The following is a 16,351-nucleotide window of genomic DNA, read 5'->3' as shown; positions in this document are numbered from 1 at the left end:
AACCAAGAATCCTATTTCCAGCAAAATCATCCTTCAAAAATGAAGGAAAAGACATTCCCAGATAAACAAAAACTAATAGTATTCAGTTCTCTGTTCTAGCAGATCTGTCTTACAAGAAATCCTAAAAGGAGTCCCTCAAAGTGAAATAATCCACATTAAGAAATAAAGAACACTTATATAGTTAAATATAAAAGACAGCATAGATGTATTTTTATAGCCCTTTCTTCTATTTTAAAGATAACCGTATAAAGCAATACTTGTAAAACTGTGATAATGCTCAAAGATGTAATTAGTACGACTATAATCTATAACAGCACAAAGTAATAGGAGAGAATGGAGTTATATTGGATTAAAGTTTCTGTATACTACTGAAGTTAAGGTAGTATTAATTTGAACTAAATTGTTTTATATTAAGAGGCTAATTGTAATTCCCAGAATAGCCACTAAGAAAATAACTAAAAAAAAAAATACTGTGAAGAAATAAGGGAATTAAAATGGTACGCTAGAAAATTTCTATTTAACATAAAAAAGGCAGTAATAGAGGACTAGAAAAAAATATGTAAGATATATAGAAAACAAATAGCAAAATGTCTAACATAAATCAACCTTATCAGTAATTACACTAAATATAAATGGATTAAGTGCTACAATAAAAAAGCAAAGACTGGCCAATGGATTTTTAAAATGGTCAAACTATTACTGTCTACAAGAGACACATGTAAATTAAAAAACACAAGTAGGTTGAAAGTGAAATGATGAAAAAGAATATACTATGAAAAAAATACCTAAAAGAGAGCTAGGGTGCCTACACAAATAACAGACACAACAGATTTGATTTTCTATTTCAAAATATTAAGGTGGTATAAATGTTTTTGTTACATGATATCTTGTATAATGCTTAAGTCAGGGTTTTTGGTATGCTAGTCACCAGAATGGTATTCATTGTACCCAATAGGTAAGTTTTTTATCCCTTACCTCCCCTCCAATTCTCCCCCTTTGTTGGTTTCCAATATCCTTTATATCTCTTTGTGCCTGTGCATATATCATTTAGCTCCCATTTATTAGTGAGAACATATAGTGTTTGGTTTTCCATTCCTGAGATACTTCACTTAGGATAATAGTCTCCAGTTCCATCCAAGTTGCTACAAATGACATTATTGCATTCCTTTTTATGGCTGAGTAGTACTCCAGAGGACACACACACACACACACACACACACACACACCACATTTTCTTTATCCACTTGTGAATTGATGGGCACTTAATTTTATTCCATATCATTGCAATTGTGAATTGTGCTGCAATAAACATTTGAGTACAGGTATCTTTTTGATAAAATGACTTATTTTACTTAGGGTAGACACCCAGCAGTGGGATTGCTGGATTAAATGGTAGGTCTACATTTATTTCTTTGAAGAATTTCCATAGAGGTTGTACTAATTTGCAGTCCTACCAACAGTGTATAAAACAGTGTATAAGTGTGCCTTTCTTTTTGCATCCATGCCAGCATCTATTGTTTTCTGACTTTTTAGTAACGGCCATTCTGATACAGGTAAGATGGTATCTCATTGTAATTTTGCATTTCTCTGATGATTAGTGATATTGAACATCTTTTCATATGTTTCTTGGCCATTTGTCTATCTTCTTTTGAAAAACTTCTGTTCATATCATTCACAAAAAATACAAAGAAAATAAAATACCTAGGAATATACTTAACCAAGGAGGTGAAAGATCTCAATAAGGAGAACTACAAAACACTGATGAAAGAAATCACAGAGGACACAAACAAATGGAAAAACATCCTCTGCTCATGGATTGGCAGAATCAACACCACTAAAATGTCCATAGTGCCCAAAATGATTTACAAAATCAATGCAACCTATCAAAATACCAACATCATATTTCACAGATTTAGGAAAAAATAATTCTAAGCTTCACTTGGAACCAAAAAAAGAGCCTGAATAGCCAAAGCATTTTTAATTAAAAAGAACAAATCTAGAGGCATCACATTACCTGACTTCAAGTTATACTACAAGGCTATAGTAAGCAAAACAGCATGGTACTGGTATAAAGGTAGAGACATAGACCGATGGAAAACACTAGAGAATCCAGAAATAAAACCATATAGGTATGACCAACTGATTTTGACACAGCAGACAAAAACATACATTGAGGAAAGGATGCCCTATTCAATAAATGGTGCTGGGAAAATTGGATAGCCACATGCAGAAGAATGAACAGGACCCCTATTGCTTGCCATATACAAAAATTAATTCACAATAGATAAAAGATTTAAATATAAAGCATGAAATCGTAACAATTCTAGAAGGAAGTGTAGGAAAAACTCTTCGCAATATTGCGTAGGCAAAGAATTTATGACTAAAACCCCAAAGGCAAATGCAGCAACCACAAAAATAAATAAATGTGACTTAAAAAGCTTCTGCATAGCAAAGGAAATAATCAACAGAGTGAATAGACAACCTATAGAATGGGAGAAAATATTTGCAAACTATATATCTGACAAAGAATCTACGAAGAACTCAAACAAATCAGCAAGAAAAAAACAACCCCATCAAAAAGTGGGCAAAAGACATGAATGCAAGTTTTTCAAAATAGACTTCAAAACAAAAAGGTTACTGGAGATAAACAAGATGAACATTTTATAATGATAAAAGGGTAGATCCAGAAGGAAGATAAAACAATCATAAACATATATGTCCCTAAGAACAGATCCCCATAATTCATGATGTAAAAATGGACAGGATTAAAGAAGGATTCAATAATCTTTGGAGACTTCAATATTCCACTTTCAATAATAGAAATAGGCAGAATGTCAATAAGGAAACAGATTTGAATAATACAAGGAATCAAGTAGACCTAACATACTTCTATAGAATGCTCCAGCTAACAATAACAGAATAAACTTTCTTCTTAAGTGCACATGGACCATATTCCAGAATAGACCATATACTAAATCATAAAGCAAGCCTTAAAATTTTTAATGATTAAAACAAAGTATGAAATTGTGTTCACTGACTACTGAGGAATGAAATTAGAAGTCAATTCTTAAAAAAAGGAAATTTGGGAAATTCACAAGTATGTAGAAACTAATCTACATCCTAAATGTAGTAAGTAGAAAGTATGTAGAAACTAATCCTAAATACTCAAAGATGCCAGGAGCAATGGCAAGCACTTGTAGTTCCAGCTGCTTGGGAGGCTGAGGCAGGAGGATGGCTTGAGCCCAGGAGTTTGAGGCTGTAGTCCTTTATGACTATATCTGTGAATAGCCACTGCACTCTAGCCTGGGCAACACAGTAAGACCCTATCTCTAACAAACTAACTTAATAAATAAATACCCCAAGAATAAATCACAATAGAAAATTTAAAAACACTTTGAGATAAATGAAAAAGAAAATACAATATACTAAAACTTATGGGATGCAGTAAAAGTGTGCTTAGAGGAATCTTTTATAATTACAAATACCTATTTTATAAAAGAAGAAAGATCTCAAATCAATAACCTAACCTCACACCTTAAGAAACCAGACAAAGAACAAACCAAATCCAACTTAAACAGATGGAAGGAAATAAGATTAGAGTAGAGACAAATAAAATAAAGACTAGAAAAACAATAGGGAAAATCAGCAAAAAAGTTGATTCTTTGAAAAGATCACCAAATTTGACAAACTTTAGCTAGACTGACCAAGAAAAAAAAGAAGATTCAAATTATTAAAATCAGGAATGAAAGAGGGAACATCACTACCAATCTTACAGAATAAAAAGGCTTATAAGGGAATAATATGAACAACCATTTGTCAACAAATTAGATGACTTAAATGAAACAAATTCCTAGAAAGACACAAACTACCAAACCAACTCAAAAAGAAAGATAAAATCTAAACTATCAAATATTTAAAGAAGAATTAATACCAAATGTTCATTCTTCCAAAAAATAGTAGAGAACAGTTCCCAATTCCTCCTATGCAGCCAGTATCCCTCTGATATCAAAAACAAAGACATAGCAGGAAAACCAATATCCCTTATAAATACAGACACAAAAGTCTTCAAGAAAAACTAGCAAAATACAATCCAAATCCACTGATGAATGCATGAACAAAATGTGATGTGTTCATACTATGGAATACTATTCAGCCATAAAAAGAAATGAAGTAGTGATACATGGATGAACCTAGGCTAAGGGAAAGAAGTCAATCACAGAAATACAATATATGTATTAATATTATATGAGAATCGTTGAGTGGCTGCCTGAGGCTGCAGTACAAGTGGGGGGAGGGTTGTCACAGGAGTGGGAAGTGACTGCTAATGGACATGGGGTTTCTTTTTGAGGTAATGAAAATGCTCCAAAATTAGATTTTGGTGATGGTTGCATAACTCTGCAAATACATTAAAAAATGTTGAATTGTATGAATTCTATGGTATGTGAAATATATCTCAATACAGCTGTTTAAAAAAAGAATCCAGTGATAGGTTTTTGAGGGAAGAGCCCAGCAAAAGACACAATTCAAGCGAGATGTGCAATAACTACATAGCCAGGTGGGGTTTGGGGGCTAAGGGGGCTATTTTAGGGGTTCACTTCATTTGGATACTCTGCATTTGGTCCCAGGATTCCTGAAGGAGGGCCTCCACAGGGCACAGAACACGTGATGAGAAAGCACACCTGCAGGCGTTTCCGTCCCCACGCGCGGGAGTTCAGGACTCTAAAGCTCCCTGGGAGACTTGATACCCAAATGGCCAAGATCAGGGGCCCTGAGCTTCCCCAGGACGGTTCCTCTCGGAGGCCACGAGTGCCGCCCAGCCCTGGGGCCAGCAGTGTGGACCTTGGCTGTGTGCTGTTAAAGAGACCTGCTCACAGACTTGGTCGAAGGAGGGCTGCTGCCCCATCCTTGCTGTCTCACTCGCCTCCCCCAAGCTGGACGGCTGCTAAGGCCATCGCCACGCAGGCGGGAGAAGGCACTGGGACCGCTGCTAGCAGCACAGGGCAGTCCTGAGTCTCCTCAGAGCATCACCCGAGGTTCCCGCTGCCAGAGGCTGCAGAGACCTCCAGTCTTGCCTGTTTACTTCTTTCCAGATAAAGAAACTGAAGTTCCAAGTGGAAACCCAGCTAGTAAGGGGTGGAGCTGGGACTCTCGCTGGGCTTTCTGAGGACTCCTGAGGTCAGTACGCCTGTCCCCATACACAGGTGGGAATGCAGGGGCTCGGGGAGGCCAGGGGCAGCCTGGCTAGGAAATGAAACCCAATTTTCTGCCTGGTGCTGGTTGCCTTTTTGAAAAAACCCACAGGGCTGCTGCCCAGGACCCCAGAGTAGGGAGGAGGTAAGACCGAGAGGTCCCTCTGAGAAGAGGGACATTTCTCAGAAACTGAGTGGGACCAGAGGCCTGAGGGCTCCATCCCCTGAGCACAATCCCTAGAGCAGCGCAGGAGGCCCTAACTCTACTGCTTTCAAAGTTGAGTCGGCCACAAGGGCTGCCACACCGCCCGGCCCCTGCCGGCCTTTGCAGCGGCCAGCAAAAGACAGAGCCTGCCCTTGTCTTCAGGGCACTTCTGGTCCCTTGGTGAGAGGGCAGATCTTGCAAAATAACGACACGTGTATATTTGTGCATTGTGGTAAGTGCTTTAAAGGAAAAATATGAGATGGACAGTCAGCAAATAACAGGGGCCAGGGAAGGCCTCTCAGGAAATAGTGACACTGAGGCCCAGACAAACACTGGGGTCCCCAGGGGCAAGGCGACTTCCAGTAGAGAGAACTGAGGGACACAACAGCAGTGGTGTGCAAGAGGAGGATGGGGATGTGGGGAGCTGGGGGCCACGGGGGGGCCCAGCAGTGAATGGGACGCTGAGAGATGATTGTAAATGCCACTGGAGCCACCGAGCATTCGCAAGCAGGGAGCAGAGAGACCAGCAGACACCTGCCCAGGCCACTCTGGCTGCTGGAAGACTGGGGGGGAGGGTCCCTGCAGCAGGTAGGGGCAGGATGGTGGTGGCAGGGACCAGGGTGCTGGCTTGGGACACATCCCAGCAGAAGGATTCAGATGCATTCTGGAAGTAGAACTGGCAGAACCAGGGGATGGCAAGTCAGAGAAGGAGGCAAAATCAAGAGTTCAGACTTTGCCTGATGAGCTTTGGCCAATCTCTAGCCAGGAGACATCCAATGGAGGTGTCCAGCAGGTGGGGTGAGGCCTAAGTTGGGGACACAGCTCTGATGAGTTTGCCAGCAAGAGGGCCGAGCAAGCGAGCCCAAGGGGCGTTGGTGTGTGCCGGTCCCCGGGGCAGGAGCAAAGCAGGAGTGGCCAGGCAGGGGCAGCTGCTCGCTGGCCTGAGGGGGACAGCTCCCTGAATCCCTCAGCCCTGGACACCTCTGCGTGCCTGGAAAGCCTTCCTTATCTTTTCTCATGGGTTGCTGACTCCTCCCATAAGACCCAGCTCGGGCACCACCTGGTCTGGGCGTTCCCTGACCCCTGCGGCCGGGTGCCCGGAACACCCTGGCTCGAGGCTCACCCTGCATTCTTCTCAGCCTGCAACATCACGTCTGCTACCTGTGTCTCAGACAGGCTATGGGCACTCTGGGGACAGATTTGCACGAGGCCTGCCGTGGAGCCGGTGCCCAACACATAACTGTGCAATAGACAGACAGAAGCCTGGATGGCAGCTGCCTATCAGCAATCTTGATGGCATCGTGAAAAACGGAATCTTCTCAAGAAGGTGGGCTCAGAGGTTATGTAGGAGTTTAGACAGCAGAACCAGTCCTACCACCCTGACAGCCACGCCTCCCTGTGCCCTGCCTCCAGCACAGAGATGGGCACCTCTGCCTGCCCACCCTGCCCTGGCCCTGCAGCAGCATTCCTGCCGGGCCCACCAACCCCTGCACCCTGGCTGCTGGGTGCCCCGGTGAGCCCATGCCCAGCGGAACCGACACTTTGTCCATCAGCAAAGGGACACGGGGACCACAGGAATCCATCCCCAGTGCACACTGTCAGGGCACAGTGATACAGCCAAAGGGCTGGACTCTCCTGATGGGCTGCCACCAGGATCCACTGGGTGTCAGGTGACACCAACAGACTGAGCCTGGCCAACAGGGGAGCACAACGGTCTCCCCATCTCTGCCCACATTCCACTCTCTTGCCAGTGTTCACAGAGCACAGATTCTGTGGCACTGCAGTGCCAGATCACAGAGGTGACAAGACAATGACCAGCCAGCAGCAGCAGACACAGATCAATCACAGTGCCGGGTAGAATGAAATGAACCAGTCCCGAGGGCTGGGACCTCAGAGATGGCTCCAGGCACAGGCCACGTGCCTGGGGCTTGACCGCCCTGGGTCCTGGCTGAAGGCACCTGGGGAGCACATGGTGCGTGCAGGCACCGGGGGGTCTGGGCTGTGTGGTGGGGGGGGAGGGTGCTCGGGGACATAACACCAGCAAGGCTAAGACACTGGGCCTCTTCTGTAGGCAGTGTGGGGCCAAGGCAGGGTTTGAGGAGGGACCCAGTATGACCAGGGCCATGGATGGGGTGCTGCCTTGGGCAGGGGAGTAGAAGGGGCACAGAGGAACCTGGGACGACCTGTCAGGAAGCAGTGCAGTCGTGGGGCAGAACCACGGGTGTGTCAGCCTGTGGCTGTGGGAAATGAAGAGCGGGGCAGGGCAGAGATCTCGGTGCCCAGGAGAAGGGGCGGTGGGCACAGGACTGCAGAGGAGGGCTGGTGCAGGCGTCCGGGCTTGCAGGCTGGAGATGAGCACCATGGGGGACTGTTTGCTTAGAGGCAATCAGACCATCAGGGCCCTGGGGAGACGGCTCAGTAGCTGACAGAGGTCACAGCAAAAAGGGGGCAGGGGAGGGCCCCAGAGTAGGACCAGGAGGCAGGAGAAGGGCTGGGGGTGCAGAAGAGGGGCAGGCTCTGAGCTGCTCAGCACTGGGGTGGAGGCGATGAACAAAGGTCAGGGTTTATGGAGCACAGAGAGGGCAGAGACTGGTCTTGTGGTTGTTTCTGGGTTTCCTTTTCTGATGAGGAACTCAGGCAGGTCTACGAGCTGACAGGAGGAGGGGACAGAAGGAAGAGTGAGGACGTCGGGAACGGAAGGGGGCCTGCCAGTGGGCAAGACCCTGGAAGGCGGCAGAGGGCTGTGCTGCGGAGACCAGCAGGAAGGGCGCTGGCAAGGAGCCCCAGGGGCATCTGCGGAAGCAGCAGGGGACGAGCATGTGTGTGTGTGTGTGTGTGTGTGTGTTTGCGTGTGTGAGAAGGTCTCAGGGGCCCACCAGTGTGCTCGCACTCCCTCACTCCCTCTCCACCTTGACCAGAAGCTACTCCATGCTGTGCTAGAGCACCACCTTCTTCCTCCACATCTCAACCTGGGCAACTGCGCACAGTTGGGGAAAATAAAATTTGCCCCCAAAGGAAGAGATCCACCCACCACAGAGCTCTAAATACAGAAGCATCTGGAAACATGCCCCAGAAACAATGAAGCCAGACTGCTGCCCTCAGAGTTCAGAGTGAGTACCTTAGCGCTCTGCTCCCCCGATCCTTCTCTACAAATCAGCGCCTGCTCGCTCACCTTTTGGCTTCTTGGGGAGCACCTGGAACCAGGATTGCTCTGTCTGCAACAGTCTGTCTTGCACTGATAGTCAGTGTGACTAACACCACAGCGTCTCACACCCCCTCCCTGAGAAGGGCCTGTAGCAATTCCCCAGGTACCCCCGCGCCCACTGCGGCTCTGCGGCCACCAGGAGAGCAAGGGGCTCCTGGGCAAAGGCCCAGGCCCTGGGTTTCAAAGGCACGATGATGACACCTCCTAACTGACTCTGGCACTGGCACTTGATGTATTTCTGCTGTTCTCTTTGTGAGATTACAGATTATATGAGCCTTTCTACTTTATCAGGTACACTTTTACACAAAAACAACAGGCTAAAATATTCTGTTGTAAAAGTGATTCAGAAACATCCAAGAATGAAATCAATAAGAACAGCTGTTGCCTTAGCAGTTGCCTTAATTGAAATGATATCAATGACTAATGGTCTCTCTTTGGACCTTTTCTAAAAACAAATACATTTCTAGGCCAGAGAGTCAGGTATCTCCTTAGGTACCCTGCAATAGCTAAACACACACACAGCCCTTGGGAACGGACATACTGTGTCACTGCTATGACAACTGAATGAGTTTAATGTCTAAAGCAGCATTTCTCAAAGAGTGTCCAAAAATATGTGTGTCCTGAGATGCTCTATGAAATGCAGGTTCTCTGGGCAAAGGTCTGGAGACTGTACCTACAATCCACCTGACCTGGAGAGGAACAACTGCACCAGTGTGTCAAAGGCTCTGAGAAGGTTTGCAGTGAAAACCCTTTCAAGCCTTAATAACTCCTGATGTCTAATCTAAGGTTATTTGACCAAAGAACCGCTCCCCTGTTTATGGTAGAACTCATGAACAATGATCCAGACTGTCCACCACCCAGCCTAACTAGCCACATGGGTTCAAATTTGTTAAATGAGTCCACTGCACTTAAACATTTGCAAGTTTTACATTAAAAAACCCAAACATATGTCTCGCTTGCACCATAGACTCTCCAGCTGCACAGGTTCTCTCCTCCCCAACTGGCAGTAGCTGGCAGCCCACTCTGGCACCAAGGCTCCCCACCCCCTCTTGCCCCAGACTTGGCCAGCTTGGCCAGCTTTGTTAATTTCCATGGGCTGCAGAACCTTGCGGGCACTTCAGACTTGGTCCCTGCTCCCAAGCTGCAGTGGCCAGCTGTCCCATGGGGTGGGAGAGAGGGTGGGGCAAGTTGGGGAACATTCCCAGACCAGGCTGTTCCTCACCTGGATTGGCATAGCCAGCAGCTGGCCCTGGGGGTCCCCAGCCCCAGAAGACAAAGCTAGCAGGAGGAGAGGCCCCTGGCTCCCTTCTGGGGCTTCTCATTGAGTACATGTCCTCCCTTAGCAAGGCCTCGCAGACCCACACTGGCTTCTGGGACACAAGCTCCATCCCCTGCCTCCTTTACTGAGAAGGGGTCAGGAAAGATCCAAGCTGCTCACCCAGGTGAAGTCCCTCCTGCTCTGGGCTCTGACCTGCCCTCAGGGAGCACAGCAAGACCCTGTCCTCTGAATCCTACTGCTGCCCTAGCTACTGTAATAGTGAAGACCCCACACACATAGCTCTCAGCCCCACTCTCCAAGTGTGAAGTCCCACAAACAAAATTCTTTTTCATTCTTTTTTAAAAATTAAATGCTAAGAAAACTTACTCTGGAACAACGAGAACCTTGCAACTACAGTATCCACACTTCCCACTTGGTTTTGGCTGCAGAGGCTCAATCACAGGACTAAGTGTGGCCAGATTAACTGGGTTCTATTTGCCCTTGAGCTCTATACATCCTGTCTAAATGTAGGGTCCAGTTTAGGTTTTTTAAACTTAATTATTATACATGTTATTATAAGCTGCCTCAAACCCTTTGTGAACCCAACCTGCACACTTAGGGCATCACTTATCACCGGGCCAAGAACACTGCGACACATTCACACCTTTTCTTTACCTGGATCCACAATACTACCCGGAGGGACAGGCCCTGGTGCGCATTCTGGTGGGGCCTGCCTGACCTTGGGGCTCAAAAGCAAGGCTTCCCAGACTCGCCTGGTCACAGGAGTCACTTGGGGGAGCTTCTTAAACACAGTTTAGCACGGCCTGCCCCAGAGCTATCCAGCAGGTGGGGGGGGGGCGGTGCCCAGAAATCTGCTTTTTAATAAGCAGGGAAGGTGGGTGTTGCGGCCACGTGAGTTTGGGGAGCGCTGCAGTGAAGGGACGCACCTCTGTTCCCCTCCATCTACAGGGATCATTTCAGTCAATCAAGGGTTAAGTCTTACGGGCCACTGCCCGAAGAGGCCGGACCTCAGGCGGCCGCCAACGTCCCAAGCATGTTTCTTGGCTTCGGGCCCTCTCCAAGCCTGCTGCATTCCACAAGCAGCTCCGCTCGCAGGTTCCACCGCGACTTTTGGAAAACTCTGAGTCAGGGCGCCTCTGTCCAAGTTTGTGACAGCGGCGGGCCAGAATGAATGGTCCCTCTCCGGGCGGTTAAGCCGCAGAGGCGGCGCTGGGCACTGGCCGAGCTCGCTCTGCAGAAAACCCGCGGGCAGGTTCGGGACGCCGGGCTCCTCCGCCCCGCCGTGGACTCGGCGGACCCGCAGCCCGCGCCGCGGTCCGCTCCCTGCCCGGGACGGCGAACCCTCCCCGGGGTCTCCTGCCCTCCCGCCCCAACCCACAGCCGGAGTCCGCGGAGCACGAGCAGCCCCTGGACGCGCCCCCGAGCCCCGAGTGGGGGAAGACACCCCCTCCAAAGTTAGGAGGCTGCGGGGCGCAGCAGCCACACCTGAGCCCTTTTCAAAGCCGAAGCGGGCCTGGGGCCCTGGGAAACCCGGGGCAAGTCCCCAGGCGGGCGCGCAGCCCCCCGCGGCGGCCGGAGGGAGCGGGGAGCGGCGCCCCGAGCCGCGGCGCACGTGCGCGCCCGAGAGTTACCTTTGGGCGCTCGCAGGTGTCCCCTCCAGTCCTTGCAGCAGCACAGTCCCATGGCAGCCGCCCGCGGCCGCGCCGCTCTGCCCCCCGCCTGCTGCCGGCACGCGCGGGCGGCGCGGCCGAGGTCCCGCCCGGGGGCAGTGCCCGCCGGGCTCGGGGTGCGCGCGGGGCCGCCGGCCGCTCCGTCGCCCTCACGCTCCGCCGCCCGGCGCCGCGGGCATCGCGGCCTCGGGGCAGACCCTGCTAATCAATAGGAGAACGCGCAGATCGCGCCGCGGCCCGCTTTTATCTCCGCGCGCCGGGGCGGCCCCGCGCCGGCCCCTTGCCCTCGCCGGCGCCCTCCCCGCGGCCCGTTACGCTCCCGGGCGCCGGCGGCCGCCAGGGGGCGCTGCGCGAGCCTCGCCGGCCTGACCCCGCGCAGACCCGGGAGAAGAGGCGTCCTCGCCGGGCGGCGCCTCCCCTCCTCCAACATCCTCTGAGCAGTCGCCACATGGGTGACTTGGGGGCCGGTTCCCGGGGCCACTGGCTCTCAAGTCTCCCAGCCCAGCCGAACTGCGCAGGAGCAGGAAGGGGCGTGTTTCTCCAGGCTACCCCCAAACCTGGCTGGCCTACCTACGGACTGTGTGACTTGGGGAAAATCATCTCTGGGACTGTTTTCTCACTTTAAAAGTGAGGGAAATGCTACTGGTTCAGATGTCACTTAGCACAAATGAAAGTTTTGGTGGAATTAAGTTAAACTCTCTGCTCAGTTTCCCCATCTATTAAACAGAGAGAATAATAGAAACTGCTTCATTGGAGCGTTGTGGTGATTAAATGAGTTGATATATACGAGGAACCTAGAACACAAGTGGCATGGTACTAAGGGCTTTGCAAGTGTGAACTCTCATCATCATCAAGTGTTGGTGAGGATTTGGCAAATGGCACTTGTACCATGAGATTGTGTTTTGTGCAATCACCTTGGAAGGTAACATGGGAGCTGCTTATTAAAACTAAAAATGCTAATATCCTGGGACCAAGCAATCCCCTCTCTCAGTATGCACCCCATAGAAATGCTTGTCCACGTGCCCAGGGAAATCTATACAGAGCTATTCATTGCAGCCTTGCTTGTAATTGCAAAAAACTGGAACCACCAAAGTGTTCATCAGTACAAGGATTACCAGATACATTGGCGTTTTCATTAAATGCAATGTGATACAAAAGAAGGGAGCTAGGGCTCAATGTTGTGAGATTTATGGATTCATAGCTCTTATGTGAAACATACACCCACACCCACAAAAATATTACTGTAGTGCTCACTGTATGCTGGGCTCTGTTCTGGGCACTTGGACCTGAAAAATACGTGGAAGGAAAACAGGAAACCAAGGACATTTCCCTGTGGGGAGAGGGTGAGTGACAAGAATGAAGTCAAGTCGGTGTCAAGAGTCTTTGTTTTTTTTACAGTGGTGTCATTTTGTAAGTGCATGCATATTCATGTATTATTGTATAATTAAAGTAAATAAACAAGTAAGAGAAATTGTATTTTTAAGTGTCTGGCGCAGAGTGAGGTTCTTAATGCAAAGTTCTTTCTCACCCCTCCAGTTCCAAGGAGCTGTTCCCGACCCTGAAGCAGTGCAGTGGTCAACCTCTGGTGTCCTTGGCTTGACCAGGATTTTCTCCCTTCCTCCCCACCCCCGTCCCATCTCCTGAGGACAAAGGTGGTCCCAGGGGAGGCTGGGGAAGGCCAGGCTAGAAGGCAGAGGCTGCCTGAGGCTGCCAGAGACACGGAGCAGAAGAGTTAAACAGTGGTGGTTTGAGGGGGGGATGACTTAGAGCAGGGAAGAGGTTTTCCCAGGAGTTAAGTCTTCATTCAAAGGAGAGATTAACTACAGTGGGGCAGATTTCTGCCTCCCTCCCTCTCCTTTAACTCCCCTGAAAGACCAGCGTGAGGCTTTAGGGAGAGAGGAGGGTTGTCCTGCACTAGATCTAGAAAGAAAGATGTTTTCACTTCATGACATGTAAGCGGGGGTTACGAAGAGAGAGAGACTGAGAAAAAACAGAGAGACCTGACTTCTGGTTGCTGCCAAGTCATTTTAAACAGTTTTAGCACCAGGCAAGATCACTTAGTCACAGCGGGCTTAGTGAGGCCCCAGGAATTCCAAGCTAGAGCTCCCTGTATTCAGGGAGCGCATCTGCGGGGAGCCAGCCCCCCGGTGATTGTCCAACCGCCAAGTTCTACATTTGGAAAGCAAGATTTAAAAGAAAACATCACAGCGGCCATTGTGGGCCGCTTGTTTATCTTACTAAGAGGAAGTAGCAAAGCAGGATCCTTTCAAATGAGCCTATTATAGAGGGTCAACCTCCCCATTGAACCGTTTAAATATATTTTGAGATACTTGATTTTTCAAAGTGGCTTTAAATATCAACTCCCAGGGCAGCTCAGCAGACAAATAGGAAGGCAAGAGCTTCTAGTATTATTGCCTTTGGTTTCACACACCTTAATTCCTAATTACACATCATCTTTTATAGTTTTCTAGTTCTGTGTTCTTCCTTAAGGGGGAAGGAAAATAATGTTCACTGTGTGCTTTTTACCATGAGCGAAGCAACTTACAAATGTTATTATCTCAGCCAACCACAGGACAACCCCATGAGGCAGATGCCATTAGATTCAATTTACAGAGGGTGAAACTAAAGTCCAGGGAGGTAAAGTCACTTGCCTAAGACCAATAACACGGTAAGTGGCAGAGCCACGATGAATGGTAGATGGATGGATAGGTGTATGGATGGAGGGGTTGATGGATTGATAAGTGTATACATGGATGGGTGGATGGGTGGATGGATGGGTTCACGGGTAAATGAGTGTATAGATGGATGGATGGGTGGATAGGCAATTAGATGGATGGATAGTAGATGACTGAATGGCTGACAGATAGATGAATGGATGGCTTTCCCCAGTTAGGCCTAGAGTCATGGCTGCAATTGGCAAAACACATACTGAGCATACAATTTGCCTGAAAAATCAAATTCCCTGAACATAGGTCTGTCCCCCAAATTGATCATGACCCCAAACTAAATTTGAATTGAACCAAAATGTCAGGATCACTCAGTGCTGCAAGGCTCTAGCTAAGTTCAAGCTACCCAACTCCAGAAGAGGGACCAGGAAGGTGGGGACCTCCGGGACACCTGGCCTCCTGCACACCGCAGGGCACAGGGCAGCAGAGCTAGGACCCAGTGGTGATACTGTGCAGTGAGCACAGTGGGCTCCGGATACCAGCTTTGGAGGACAAAGGCTCCATGGGGTGGGGGCTGCCCCAAGCATCCCGAGCTCCACCTCCGGCTGCTTTGTTTTGTGTCAGGAGACTGTCAGCTCACAGCTGGGTGGTGAGGATGTGGAGCTGTTCCTAGGAAGGCGGCTGCTGCTGCTGGGATCCTGGAGCCTGTGCAGCCAGAGCCGCTGGTTCCAGATGTGCCCCAGACCACTCAGGGATTCTCTCAGGAGACCCAGGACTTGGCTTCCGAAGTCCTTCTGCAGGGTCTGGGCTGCCCCCCACCCCAAAAATCCAAGGCACCCTCATGGCACCATCACATGGTGTGAGCTCAGCCCTGGGGAAGGGCAGAAAGAGGGACATACCATCTTAGCACAGGCAACTTAGGGAGAGCTATGATGATCATTCATTCATTCCCTCATTCATTTATTCATCCATATATAAACAATGACTGAACAAAACTGAACACCTGACAAAAAGACAGCCCAGGGGCTAAGCTAGGGGTGGGGAGATGGGAGGGGGCCCTGGATGCTGTCAGGGGACAGGAAGCCAATCTGCTGAGATGGTAGAGAAAGCTCTGCAGTGGGGGGCTCTTTGGGGTGGGACCTGAGACTTGAGGAGGAGTCCACTGCCTTAGGGATGGCATAAGAATGGTCCCCAGGGGGCAGTGGTGGTATCACGTTAAGAATCTCGTCTTTATTCTGGGGTAGGGAGGAGCTGCAGCATAGCATCCAGGCCAGGGACGTGATGTGGCCTGTGATTCTGACTGGTCAGCCTGGTGGCTGGAGTGAAGCAGGGACGGGAAGCGGGAGATGGGAGCAGGGAGAAAGCTAAGATGCACGAGGCGCAAGCCAAGGCACATGGCAGGTGAGAGGAGATGGAGACAAGGCGGGTGGTGTGCTAGCAGGAGGGCCCCAGCCAACCGCACCTCCCTGCCCTCACGCCTTATGTAATCCTCTCCCTCAAGTCTGGGCTGCCCTATGACCTGCTTTAGCTGACAGAAGGTGGCGGAAGTGACTCTGGGCCAGTTCTGGGCCTACGTCCTAAGAAGGCTTGGTAGCTTCTGGATTTGTCTTCAGGGAAAGCCCCACCTTATGAACAGTGGGACTGTCCCAAGACCACTGTACTGCAAGAAGCCCACCCCAGTGCTGTGGGGGTGCCTTATGGAGAACTGAGGTCCCAGCCAGCAACCTCACCGACCCTGTGAGTGAGGCTGTCCTGGAAGTGGAACCTCCAGGTGATACCGTGTGGGGCAGAGGAAGCTGGCCCTGCCACACCATGCCCACATTGCAGAACAGTGACCAAGTAAAGGAAATGCATGTTGTCTTAAGTCACTCTACTTTGGGATGGTTTGTTATGCAGTTACGGATAACTGAGACATAGGGAGAGTTTGACATATGCACATTCACTTAGAATTCGGAGCAACCCTATGCGCTTGATGTCATCATTATTTCTACTTTAAAGAGGAGGGCATTGGCCAGGCGCGGTGGCTCACGCCTGTAATCCTAGCCCTCTGGGAGGCCAGGGAGGGTGGATTGCTTGAGGTCAGGAGTTCGAGACCAGCCTGAGTGAGACCCCGTCTCTACTAAAAATAGAAATAAAT

At 49.1% G+C, this 16,351-nt stretch overlaps 1 protein-coding gene across 2 annotated transcripts in view; it reads right to left on the bottom strand.

Annotated features, from left to right (window-relative positions):
- The window catches only part of ARHGAP22 (Rho GTPase activating protein 22), a 67,377-nt gene extending 55,810 nt beyond the window's left edge, over positions 1–11,567 (bottom strand). For both annotated transcript variants that reach the window (XM_045568229.1, XM_045568230.1), the window contains exon 1: positions 11,510–11,567. In XM_045568229.1, the coding sequence (XP_045424185.1) occupies positions 11,510–11,561 (52 nt within the window). In that variant the 5' untranslated portion in view covers positions 11,562–11,567. The remainder of the gene's footprint in view (positions 1–11,509) is intronic.
- Between the last annotated feature and the right edge of the window lie 4,784 nt (positions 11,568–16,351).

This window comes from Lemur catta, chromosome 14, assembly GCF_020740605.2.
Source record: "Lemur catta isolate mLemCat1 chromosome 14, mLemCat1.pri, whole genome shotgun sequence".
Lineage (NCBI taxonomy): Eukaryota > Metazoa > Chordata > Mammalia > Primates > Lemuridae > Lemur > Lemur catta.
The sequence above is the reverse complement of the archived record's forward strand: the minus strand, read 5'-3'. Positions and strand labels throughout refer to the sequence as shown.